The 14000-nt window shown below is 37.2% G+C and overlaps 2 protein-coding genes across 2 annotated transcripts in view; both read left to right on the forward strand.

The window, feature by feature from the left end:
- The first annotated feature begins 959 nt into the window (after positions 1-959).
- Positions 960-4367, forward strand: LOC145436365 (uncharacterized). The gene has a single exon (XM_080313714.1). The coding sequence runs from the start codon at positions 1732-1734 to the stop codon at positions 2779-2781; it is 1050 nt and encodes a 349-aa protein (XP_080169840.1). The 5' UTR covers positions 960-1731; the 3' UTR covers positions 2782-4367.
- A 7181-nt stretch (positions 4368-11548) lies between these two features.
- LOC145435012 (uncharacterized) overlaps positions 11549-14000 on the forward strand; it is a 544696-nt gene continuing 542244 nt past the window's right edge. Inside the window, exon 1 of the mRNA XM_080312269.1 lies at positions 11549-11585. The gene's annotated coding sequence lies outside the window, so the exon portion shown is untranslated. The remainder of the gene's footprint in view (positions 11586-14000) is intronic.

The raw sequence follows: 14000 nt of genomic DNA on the forward strand, positions 1-14000 counted from the left end.
GCAAGACCGACCTATCTTTATTGCAAAAATTTTTTTTAAATTCGAGAGGAACTTGTTATTGTAAATTATGAAGAACTGTACGGTGTTTGTTTCCTGTAAGGTTGAATGTTATGTATGTATTTTCGGCTGCAATTTTCGTGTTGAAATTTAGTCTGTAACGGCCCCAGACCACCTACCCTATCACAAATCACCTCGTGTTCATACTTAGATGTTATGCTAATCGAATTATATTTTATAAAGGCTGACATGAGCGTAATTTTTTTCCGTTTCACCCATAATTTGCGCTCTGCCAAGACCTCTTTGTATGAGACTTACACCTATTTGATGCTATTTTGACTAATGCTGCTATTACATTTTTTCTATTATGTGAATTCTTTATTGTACTGTACATAAGAAGCGTAAAACTTGCCTAGCCTCTATTCTTTTACCCAATACTTGATTATGTAATAGCTATGTAAAGGAATATTTTGTAAATTACTCACATTCCTGTCTCATGGCACCCTTCCTCTGATGGTCTCTATGAGACGTAATTGTGTAATACTTGTATAAATGATCCTTGAATAAATTAGTTTCGCCATTCAGAGAAACTTAGGTCAAAACATTTCTTATGGAAGGGAAGGCAAGGATGATGAGTAATGTTATCTTTTAATAATGTTTAAAATGATATGTCGTATTATTTTCCCCACTAAAAAAATCTTCAAAAAAATAAAATGTCGGATTATGTTTATAGATCATAAAAATTGATAAAAAAATGATTGCCAAAACCGAAAGAGAAAAGCCATATACTGGATAAAATCTTAATGAGAAAAAAATTATAAAAATAAAAACCAGAAAATAGAAAATAATTACAAAATAATTAAATTCCTTGTGGGGGGGAGAGATTTATTGCTTAATAAGTATTGGGTGATTAATGAATTGATAACGAGTATGAATTGATAACGAGTATGAATTGATAACGAGTATGGAGTATACTTAATAAGTTATGAGTGAAAAGTAAAAGTAATTACATGAGTCTTGAGAATTGTCATATCCTGAAAATGGTAAATTGTGCGAAATTGCTATTTTGTTTGAAAAAAGAATGCTAGATTTTGATTATATTGAAGGATACGATCCAACAAATTGGTGTTATTTGTACGATGTATATGACGAGTTGGATCTATTGAATCTTAAAGAATATAACAGCGAGTATGAGAGATACCAGTTTAAAGAAAAAGTATGGGAATTGCTTACGGACCAAGCTGATTGGGTTAAACAAACAGACAATGGCCTAGAAGAGGTAGCCCTAGATGAGGAATTAACCGAAGAAATTCTTGATAAATTCAACCATGTGGTAGAAGAGATATTTGAAATAAGAGCAAAGGAATACACCTCTTTGGGAAGAAGAGTCATGTTGTATGAATTAATTAGAGGACTGGTGATGAAACTTACAAACACTAATATAACAAAGGACGTGTACCAGGAGAGAGAAATTTGTAAAGATCCGCCACATATGGAACAATGGAATTGTCAGAATAATTTGGGCATAAAAGGCTATTCAAGTTCAATACATTGGCGAACAAAAAGGATAAGACGTATAGAAATACATCCTTACCCCTACGAAGGGGAAAGTGTGAACATTGACTCTATAATACCGGAACAATCATGAGTAATGACAACGAATGTAAATAAGATTTTGACTTACAAAGGACACTTTTTCGAAGGTATAGAGTAACAAAGTGGGTTATCTAATTCATGAGTAAAATGAATCGAGTGGAACTACTAGTATTATGGCTGGGCATGTGTTATGCTATTTATCCGGAAACAATAGAACAAAAGAAATGTACGATTAATGAAAGACGAACCATGTTATACCCGGAATGCATGCAAGGAAGCAATTTGGTACTTTGGTGCGACCATTCGAGTTATACAAGGATTCCGGATCCTGACAAGATATACCTGGCAAAATCTTGTCGGAACACAGTAAAGATATTCATCAACGACAGCTGTCTACGGGAAATAAACAAAGAACAATTGGGAAAATATAAAGACGTAGAGGTGTTGCATTGTGGTTGGAATAAAATCCAAACAATATCAAGAGGAGCCTTCTGCAAAAATGAAAAACTAAGGGAGATAAACTTGATGCGAAACTACATCACACGAATTGAAAAGGAAAGCTTTTCAGGATTACATCAACTAGAAAGTTTGTACTTAAGCAGTAATTTGCTGGCAGAGATAGAAGAATCGATATTTGCCAGTCTGGAGAACCTACAAAAGCTATATCTGGACAATAATGAGATAAAAAGATTGAAGAATGGAACATTTGTTCACTTGCGCCGTCTCAGGATACTGGATTTATCAAGGAACGCCATAAAAGTTATAGAAGATGGGGCCTTCAGAGGATTGAGAAAATTAGAAACATTACACATGGACGAAAATAGACTAATTGCATTTGAAATGACAGTGCTTAAATCACTATGTAATTTAGAGAGATTAACATTGTATAGTAACAACTTGAAGTTTTTCTCTCTTTCTTCCAATATATCGTTCAAACATCTGCATACTATTGATCTTAGTTATAATCACGTCCAATTTCTTAGTGATGATCTACTAAAAAAATTACCGAGGCTGGAAGTTTTGAAATTGAAAAGAAATAGTAATGGAACGTTTACCAAAAAAACTCATGTGCGCAAACAATCGAGATTATATTATGATGAGATGAAAAGTTTATCCCATTATGTAACTATACATTCAAAAGGTACATTTGCCGTTATTGTGTGGCTAGTCACTATTGAACTAATGTAAATTTAAAGAAAATGTGGAATCTTGAGGTATTGATTCAGTATTTTCCTGTTCAATTAATAATAAGATGTTTAATATATTAGAATACGGTAAAAATATTACTAAAAGTATCAAAATGTGTTTGGGATTGCGTTGTGATGATCCGGAGATACAACATTCGACATGGATACCCCAGAAAGAAACACTCATAGATAAAGGATTAAAGTCGCTGAAGTTTCTGTTGACAACATATACATTAACGGATCACTTATGTGATATAATGTATGACGAATTAAATCCACGACTGCAATATTGGAAGCAAAAGTATGGTCTTACTACATGTAACAATTATTGGCCTGGAAAACATCTGATTGAAGATGAGTGGGAAAAAATTTATACAGGAAGCATTCACCCTGAAAAACCTATACAAATGGCTTTTGCAGAAATCTGCATAAATTGGGTAACAATTTTAAAAAGAGTAAATCCGGAAATGAGGGAATTTCTAAAAAAGGGAGATTCTGAAAGAGATCTCATAATGTGGATAATCTTTCCGGAAGTTCAGATCTACGCATGGGCAAAGACGCAGGGAATATCATTAAAGGAAGCCGATTGTCAATTTATGACTTTGAAAGTGCCTGCATGAAATTTAACTTTCCAATGTTTATATATACAGAAACTACTTTTGAAAAAGACAATTAAGTTTTAAATAAATATGAAGACTAAAGAACCCAGAAAAAGAAGAAATCTATTCAATATTGCTAGATGTGGTATAATATCAAGTGAACGAAAATGTATAAAGTTTCTGCGATCACGGCAACTCCTTGTTCAAAAGGCAACATGTTTTAATTGTGGACAACAAATGAATGAAGAAAAATGCAAAAGAACTATGGATGGATATAGATGGAGGTGTCCGGTTTCAAAGTGCCGGACTACCACGTCCATAAGGAAAAGATCGCTATTTGAAGGAAGTAAAATAAGACTCACCCAACTTGTAATGATGATTTATCTTTGGACCATAGATGTATCTCAACGACAGATAGCTTTTGAAGCACACGTCAGCAAGAGAACAATGGTGAATTGGACCAAGAAACTTCGTAAGATATGCTCTGGGGAAATGGAAAGAAGAGGTACCCTAATAGGGGGAATATCACAAGGTAAATCACATGTAATTCAAATTGATGAGACGTTTGTGGCCAAAAGAAAATTTAATCGTGGAAGAATAATACGCCAACGCTGGGTTTTGGCTGGAATAGATATGAAAACGCGAGAAATGTTTGCAGAATTGGTACCTGAAGAAGGGAGAAAAACCTCTGTATTATCAGAAATAATTATGAAACACGTAAAAGAGGGATCCACTATATGGACTGATTCATTTGCCAGTTACCGCAAGTTGGAAAGCCTGGGAATGAATTATAAACATTCAATAGTTAATCATGATCGCGAATTTGTCACCACAGAAGGCATAAATACACAATTGATCGAGGTGTCTTGGAATTTTTTTAAAGCTGCTATTAGAAGGCTGAATGGGGTATCAAGATCACTTATTCCTCATTACTTACAGGAGTGGCTCTGGAAAAGAAGGGTGGCCTTGGAGGAAAGGTTTCAACTATTTTTAGAGATAATTGCTATTGATCCTAACTTTAGGACATTGGAACATTGAAAACAATGTTGGTCACTATGTGCAATATCATCAGAGATGAGTGATTTGAATCTTTAGGGAAGCAATAGAAGCATGTATGATAATCTACATGTTTAGAAAACCTATGAAATGTTTCTATTATTGTTGTATCATAGTGAGTGAATGTATTACATGTATGTTATATGATATCGAGATTTGATGCATTGAAATCTTGAATCAGGATCTTTTATTGTTATTGCACATTATTGTTATATTCGCAGGGATAAAATGTATCTATCTGAAGTACAGGATCATAATACTGCTATTTTTTGTAAATTAATAAATCAACTAGATAAAATCGACGTGCGAAAAAATACTGGATGTCTAAAGTTGCTGATGGATATGTTAAAGAATTTTTTTGAACAAGAACATAATTGGTACAAAAGACAACTTCCATGTGGCGATAGGAAACCCCATGGAGAAACGCCGGAGGACGAAATTTCTAGTAATACGGACTCTGACGACTCCCAAGATTCTGCCATTGTGAAAGATTCCTCACGACAACGACTCATAGTATGGAGTAAACAGACAATACGACCCGATGACGATACATGGACTATAATTACGGAAACCTTGATGGGAGTTGTCCGAAGAATACCTCCCCTATGTATGAGACGAGTAATATATGAAGTGATACGAGGAGTAGTAATGGGCCATACAAGATTGTTAGTATGTGCAAATAGTCTGGCTTATGTTACAGATGCGAATTGCAAATGGACTTGGCACAGCCAAACCAACCTAGGAGTAAAAGGTTATATGTTGCTGAGTTCTGATACCTCCGTTATGGATGCATATATATACATATACTCGAAGAAAGTAGATAAGAAAGCCCAGTCAATGAATCAATATCTGGAAAATTCCTATATTTTGGACATACATCTCCATTAACTGTTGTCACATATTGACGATTAAATAATGACTTTACACCCAATCCATGGAATTTATTGAACCAATGCTAATTTGGAACCTCGAGAAATCTTATATAATGATATTTTTTTAACAGAATGTTTATGTATTATTACTAGAATGTTGGATTGGTATGGTTATATTTAGACATTTTGATCTGTATTATTGAACGCCTGTTCCATCGAAAGCAATTACACCAAGAAATAACCGAATTGAAACTATGGGCATTCTGATGAAAAGAGATCGTGATCCTCCTGGACATAATTGCGTTTATATTCCACCTGGAGATCACCGGGTTGAGCATTACAGACTTGCAACGTTCAAACATTTTTCGAAAGAAACTCCTGTGATACCGAGCTATCTAGCCGCTGCTGGTTTCTATTGGACAGGATTTCAAGATAGAGTAAGATGTTACTGCTGTGGCGTATCTGTGGAAAAATGGGTCACTGGAGATGATCCTTTTGATGACAAGTGGCATAAATCTACTTGTGACATGGTGACCATACAACATGGTTATAACTTGCCTATTTCAAATTGCTCAAGGAGGCTCCTTTTTGAACAAATGAGGTGCCACCTTAACCTTGCTACAAGAAGTCAGCAAACTAATCGGAATGTGCAAAGACCGACTATCAAAGAGGAAAAATGTCCCTTACCGCAAACCGTGTTTGCGAACATTTGTGACCAAGAACATGAGACTTCATTGCGATCAGCAAATTTGAGGAGTGAACTAGAGAGAAGAAGAACCTTTGACAAATGGCCTTCCTATCCTACTCCATACTTGGTAGGGGAATTGGCAAAACAGGGATTTTTTTACCTGGGAAACCTTGACAGAGCGCAATGTTTTTCATGCTCAGGAGTACTGAGAAATTGGGCACCCACTGATAATGTCCTTGAACAACATAAAAGACATTTTACAAAATGCAAAATGGCAAATAACGAGTATGCAGGAAATATGCCCTTGACAGACTCCGAGAGAAATCAGGCAGATAATGAACTTAAAATAAAAATTGAAAGGTTGACTACTAATAGGGGAGAACCTCCGGATCCATCGCCAGAAGAACAACTCCAGTTGGTGGAAAGATTCCCTTGCCTTTACCCGATAAATTTGCATATGACATCGTTACAGCAAAGAATATCTTCGTTTAATGAAAAATGGCCCAGGATCCTCGCAACAGCGGAACAATTGGCTAAAGCGGGTATGTATTATTTAGGGGATTCGGACAGGGCAAAATGCTTTTACTGCAATGGAGGATTACAAAACTGGAACTACAATGATGAGCCGTGGACAGAGCATGCAAAGTGGTTTCCTGGTTGTGAGTATGTTTTACAAATGAAAGGTATTGATTTCGTTTTACGACTAAGAGATGAACATCCCAATCTCAATCGACCATCGATAAGGAATGCAATATGTCTTGATGCACCACGAGAAGAGATACGAAGGAACCATAATCGACCAAGGTTATCTAGACAATACATAAACAGGATGCAACTGGAAGACATGGGATTTACGAGAGATCAAATAGAAGGAACTATAAATAGACAGACTAATGATCATTTCTCTACTGGTGATATAATTCAGGATTTACTGGAGACAGTAAATACAATTACCGCCAGTCCAACGAAAACAACACAACAACAAGGCGATAGCATATCTGAAAATAATCACGAAATGAACAACGACAAAGAAACGAAAGAAGCAGCAGTTGCAGAAACAATGTCGGTGGATGAAATCGCGCAAAGTTTGAAAGAAATACAAGAGGTTGTGCTTTGCAAAAATTGCAAGAGAAACAAAAGTGAAATTACTTTCATACCTTGCGGACATTTATGTAGTTGTGAAAGATGTGCAACAAACTCTGAAAGATGCAACATTTGTGGTGAAACAATACTGGAAAAGATAAAGGTGTATAGAGCTTGATGGAGCAGGCAGGACTATTATTTTGTGGCATGAATGCTCTTGATGCATATGTATAATGCATAATGTTACTAGTTACTTTTGCGTGTATGAATCAATTATTCGTAAAATTGAACATACGATTTTAAAGTATTTTATTCTGTATTAAGATGACTAGAGTATTAGAGAATTGGGAAATTACGCTAGCCAAGAAACAAATTAATGAATACTATGATGAATTTGAACAGGAATACCATCATCAAAATTTTGAGATATGGAAAAATACCCCAAAGGAAAAATTCAAAAAATTAATAAAGAAATACCTTCATCATTGTTTTGCGAATGTGACAGAAAAGCTTTTTGATAAGCTTTATGACGCACATAGTGATATTGCTCGCGTTTTTGTTACAAAAGATTTTGATCTGGCCCAATATACATGGTTTGGACTTGTTCTAAAATTACATCCGGCTCATAAGTATCTACCAGAAGAATTTCTGGATGAAAGATTACCACAAATGGAATTAAAAGATTCTGCAACATTACTTCTGAATGCTCGAGAATTTGAAACTGTTGCTATTCCGATTTTAGAAGACGCCTGTTCGAAAATTGTTATATTACACGATTAAGAAGAATGTCTCAAAGAAACAGAAGTAACCAGGAATTATTACAGACGGGATATGAATCAGCAGAGTGCGACTTGAAATATTATTTTGACATATTCTGTAAATACTATGAAGAAGATGTGGAAATTTCTGACAGATGGCAAAGATGGGCTATGACAAGACCCAATGACATTGTTGGAATGCTAACGTTGTATGTTGACAAAGTTTACGGGAGTGCATTATCTCCGCAGGGCAAGGCTCTGGGGTATCATGCTGCTATCAAAGAACATAATAGGATTGCAATTATTACACTGGGAAACTATAAGGAAGCCAAATTTCTTTGGTACCAACATATTGTTCGTATGCATCCCTTGAAAGAAAACTTTTCAGAACAATGGATAAAAGGATGTTTGAAAGATGATTAACCGAAATGATACATATATTGCATCAAATTTTCCACTATATCAGTTGGATATGGTGTGATTTTAAAAACCATGTACTATATCTAATATAAAAACTAGAATTAAAAAACTTTTATTTGTGTAATCCTGTTGGTTGACTGATTAAGACTCTTTGGATGTTTAACGATGTTTGGGTTTTTTTTTGTGTAAGGAATTTTAAGACATTAATAATTTATTTGATCTTTGATTGTGGCATGTTGGAAGTTAACCATGAAAAGTATGAGTATGTGCCTAAAGATCCACAGAAGAAGGAATTGAATCGGAACAAGTTCAGACCGTGTCTATACCCTACGATACCTGACAGCAGAGTTGCTTGGCTAAAGATGGGAGTTGTACATGAACGAATAAAAGAAAGAATAGAAAACTTTCCGAAGTTAACAGCCAATGACATGGAATACGTATTGAAGGATTTTCTTGTTTGGCTATACCGGGACCATGAGGTGGCGGAACAATTGAAATGCGCCAAAAGAGTACTGGAGCAAATTGTGGAAGAAAACTTTGGAGAGAGCCCTGCATACTACCTGTATGTATTTCTACGATATGTGTTGGCTATAGCTAATGTTGATGAAGATTGGAACATTACTAGCAGAACTATTGCCGGTTTTTCACGGGCTATGTATACTATGGATAAACGACTAAATTAGTAATATTTTCTTTTCTTTCTGTGTGTATCAAGTCTTGTTGGATAATATTAATTTACACCGAATGGCAAGACATAGGTTACATGTTGAACGGCGAAAGATCGATCAAGAAATTCAAACAAATCCTGTTATTTTGCAAGCAGGGCCGATGGACGAGTCAGATATCTATATTTGGCAAGCACTTTTGCGCGGACCCTCAAAAACACCATATGAAAAAGGGACATTTCTCCTTAGAATCGAATTTCCAACGGAATATCCATTCAAGCCTCCGAAGATCAAATTTGAAACCAAAATTTTCCATCCGAATATAAGCCGTAAGGGTACCATATGTATTGACATTCTTGCAAATGAATGGTCACCTGCTTTAACGTTGGGCAAGGTATTGGTCTCGATTTCGTCATTGTTGGCTTCCCCTAACCCAGAAGATCCAATGGATGTTGAAAGCGCCAGACTGTATCGGGATGATTATGATAGTTATCGGAAGACGGCACGCAAATGGACTGATATGTATGCTAAGTGAATTGTTATGTATGTAGTATGTTTATCACAATTATTGAATATTCTAGAAGGGTTGTTATACTTATATAGGTGTAGAATATGTTATTGGAAAGTTTCCGGTCCAATAATTAATATAAAATTCTCTATATTAAGAAAATATGGGGGATAAAATTGTTAGAGTAAAACATGAACTTGACGTTTTCTTTGATTCCTTTGAAAAGAAATATGAACACAAAGACTTTGGCAAGTGGGCTGCAACAACACGGGATGAACTGGAGACATTTATGACACCTTATTTGAGGATTTGCAACCTGAGAGTATCCGACAAGCTGTTTGATGCGCTATACAAAAAGCATTTAGCCATCGCCCGCATGATATTGTTTGAAAATTATGAGCATGCTAAATTTTGTTGGTTCGTCTTCTGTGTTGGATTACATCCTGCCTCAGATGTCATACCTGAAGGATGGGTGTTGGAAAGAATGCCTTATTCTGATAGAACCGGATTTTGTATTTACACCACGGATAAACTCTTTTATGATACTTTTCCCTCTGATGTGAGAGCTGCTATACTTATACATAAAATGAAATGTAATGGATGTGATAATTATGAACAATGAATGCATAAATTGTACATTTTATTGTTTGCTAAATTAAAAGTCTATTAATTATGTATGACATGTATGCCAAATTAATTAAGTATTGCATTGAGTTGATTCATTTCCGTCTGCATGACTAAATAGACCCTTACCTGGATGATTAATTTATTTCAGAAAATTCAGTATGAATAACGCGGTGATAAATGATAATGGTGATGTTGATGTCACCAGAATAGTCGGATCTAATGTAGCGGAACAAGATTTGATATTTTATTTTTGGCTATTCAAAGAGCGATATGAAGCGAGAATACTCCCCTCTCATAGATGGTACGAGTGGTCAAAGACTCCACCCAAATATATCAAACTTGGATTGAAATGTTTTTGCAAACGGGTTAACGAAACCCTTTCCGATGAAAAGCCCTTTGTTATTGACTACCCAGGAATATTAGAAAACCACAAAATGATAAAAGAAATGGCCTATGGAAATTATGAAAGGGCTAAACTTTTGTGGTTCAACTATATGGCTCGAATGCATCCTATGGAAAATTTGATCACGGATGAATGGGTGAAGGAACAAGCCGAATCTACGGAACCCTTTTACCCTGAGGATACTATAGATGTCCTAGTGCAATGAGAAATATTAAGCCCATGAATGCTATTGTTTCCATGTATGTATATAAAGTGTTATAACTGGCCTACGGAATATAGAATGGTCAAGAATCTCTATTGCGTCTTGCGTAGAGTAATTTTATTGTATTTTGTCGTACGGTGAATTGATTTCGTAACGATCACAGTTTATTAAAAGGTTTTGGTCAACCTACATTCAGAAATGTTTCACAGTTTGTACTGATTATTACTAATTTGTTGACTGCGAATGATGTTTAATACTGTGGGGCCTCGTCATCCCTACAGTATGTATATAAGGCGTTATACACTGCTACGCCCTTATTTTTAAGCAGGACCCTAGGGATTGAAGCCCTAGTTTTAGGGAAACAAAATCCGAAGTTTACGGTGCGAACCCTTATTATAGGCTAAATAAATAATTAATGAAAAACAATATAAAATCTTATAAAATCTTGAACAACTATACCATTAAATTAACTAAATAATGAACACTAAAACCTGTTTGAACAATCTGCAATGCCTGTATTAAGTGGCATCTTAGTTAAGGGTAGTATCATGCGGTCCGATTAAGAGGATCATAGTGATTATAATTGCTCTGAAGACATGACGTCCTTAATGTTGATATGTTATATTAAAATTGATTGAAACATTATAATCGCAAGTATACTGAAGAATATTATGATAAATAAGAATTGATATTTGAAATGCATTGATATTTACGGCAGGAAAGGCCGTCGCATCAATTATATGCGAAAACAAACCTTGGAGTATTAAAAATGTTTGTTAATTGTGTATGATGATGTATAGGTTAAACCATGCCTTGTGTTATAATTGATGGATGATGTGTATGCCAATTTTAACCAAGCTTTGCATAGAGTTACCACATTTCCGTCTGCGCAATTAACTTATTGGAGTATTTGGTTGTATTAAGGTTCTAGATTATCAGTAGATAAGGGTAGATTAAAATTCTGGACCCCAGGGTCATTGTCAACTTGAGAAGAAACAATCCTACAACTGTTGTTGCTCCAATCACCATTTACAGACGTCGTCAAGATACTAAAGCAAACGAAAGGCAACGCTTTACTAGGAAGTAACCCGAACAAGTGTGGACTACTCGCATAACAATCGTTGTGGAGCTGCACTATAAAAACAAAATTGGTGGCCAGTACGGGGAACTTCCAGTGTTCAGACGTTGACCAATCGATGCTTTCCAAGACGACCATCGTAAAACTTGTACTTGTTGTATCCTTGCTTTCATCTTCTATATCTCTCCTGATTATATTGGCAGCAATCTATCTGCACGTATCGCCTGGAGCGCTTTCTAATCTATTGAACGTATTTTTGGGATCCAACAGCAACGCATCTACTGCTTACGTTCCACCCACGAATACGCCGCAAGGACCTACAATCCATTTTAACATATCTTCACCTGATCTAATAACTTCTGTCAACAGTACTTTCTCCAGTCAATAGGAAGGACTATGCGAAGGATGTTGAAAGCATTCAAAAGGAAAAAGTCGTCAGAAGCGACGGATGAACTCAAACAAGGTATTACCTTGCTTAAAGCGACACAAAAACGCCATGAAGATGTACGACGACAAGAAAGACAACTGGCTAAGGATGTGGCTGAACAAACAGAACTATTAAAAGAGGTAAAGACAGCTCTGCCGGAAACCATGAAAGGGTTGGAAAAGGCAAAGAAAGAGGTTCGAAAAGCTCAAGCGGACCTCAAAGCTGTTTGTGATGCCACAACAAAAGTTAGCGGGAAGGTTTCCACCGACGTGCTGAATGATATTCTTACGTCAGAGTTCGAGCTTGGAAAGTCTCATGCGCAGGCTACGAGAGAGAGGACACAATCTCCGGTTTTGACAGTACTCCCACATACACCGGAATGTGACCCACCGGCTTACGTTCCTCTCGCTGAGCAGCAAACCGGGGACGTAAAACCTGGGCCAACTATGATGGTTCGCAAGGGTCTGGATTGTCATACTGTAACGGCCGTCTATCCTAAACTACCACGTTCGGATTCGACCTCGTTGTCAGACTCTCGGACAGGGACGACACCATGCTTTCATGTGGGCAGTGGTGCACGTCCCAAACAAAAAGATGGAAACCCAGCAATGGGGGAAACAAGGCTGGGACCTGCAAAAAGTGCCTTGAGTAAATATAGGGGATATCAAGGATGGCAAGAGCGCCGCAATTCGGAGACAGAATCCCGTATGAATGCGGATGGTGTCTCTCGACGGGTAACCTTTCATAGTCCAGGCGAGGAACAATCTGATGCAGAAGACAGTGAAGTCGATTTCAATACTCGAATAAAACGTCTTTCCAAAGAATTAAGGGATAATATAAGGTCCCTACGGGGCGGTGCAAGCTCTCAGGATTCCGCGGAAGATTCTCTCGATGAGGAACTTCCAGATATCTCTCATTCTCCTGATACACCTCGCGCTACCTCCACTCCAAAAGAGTATGGGGGAAGGACTAGGCGACAACAGCAGCAACAGCAACAGCTACACGAGTATACTGGTGTTTCGGCCCCATTGCTTAATGTGTCTGCTAAAATCCAATCAGAAAAAGAAATGCTTCAGCTTATGATGGATCCAGGAGACATGCCATTACTAAAGTGGATGGAAAATTCGATGCGAAGAATACGACACGGTCCCGGAAATACGGATGTGGATGTCATTTTGGCTAATGCGCTGCAGAAGAAATTGAGGGCTGCTGGTCGACACAAGCAGGCCACCCAACTGGGAAATTTTTTTAATACCAATTCGGGGGAAGCAGAATGGGAATCGGTGATGCGATCTCTTTCCTTATCCAATCCCCAGGGTTTGGTAAATGACGAAAAGATCATTGGGGATTTCCGCAGAAATTATCGCTGGGAGGATGAGCCGCTACCCCTGCTGAATAGCGCTTTGAAGCAACTGGAAATAGACATGGATAGCAAAATCAAGAAAAACCCGGACGGGTTACGTCTTTTCCGAAACCTACGACAACGTCTACCAGAAGCACTGAGATTGATGTTACGAGGTTGGGAAGATGATAAACGGTGGCGGGATGTTGCGGAGGAACTACAACTTGTTTGGAACTCCGAGTTTCTGGACGAACAAGAGGCGCGTCCCAGGTATCAGGAAACAAAGGAAGCGCGTGATACAAAACTGTCCTTGCCGCCAGTACACATTTATAATGTTCAACCTGCAGGACAAATAGTGCACAGTTATCCCACTCATGGAAGAAAGGACAGTCAGCTCAACACTCCTCCTCCACCTGGTGACACCCCACCGCCGGTGGTACAATCACCCTCGCCCCTACAACCACTGAATAACTTTGGGGGGGCAACACCTCC

This window comes from Botryllus schlosseri, chromosome 3 (assembly GCF_051294905.1).
Source record: "Botryllus schlosseri isolate E-star chromosome 3, Bs_hap1, whole genome shotgun sequence".
In the NCBI taxonomy this organism is placed as follows: domain Eukaryota; kingdom Metazoa; phylum Chordata; class Ascidiacea; order Stolidobranchia; family Styelidae; genus Botryllus; species Botryllus schlosseri.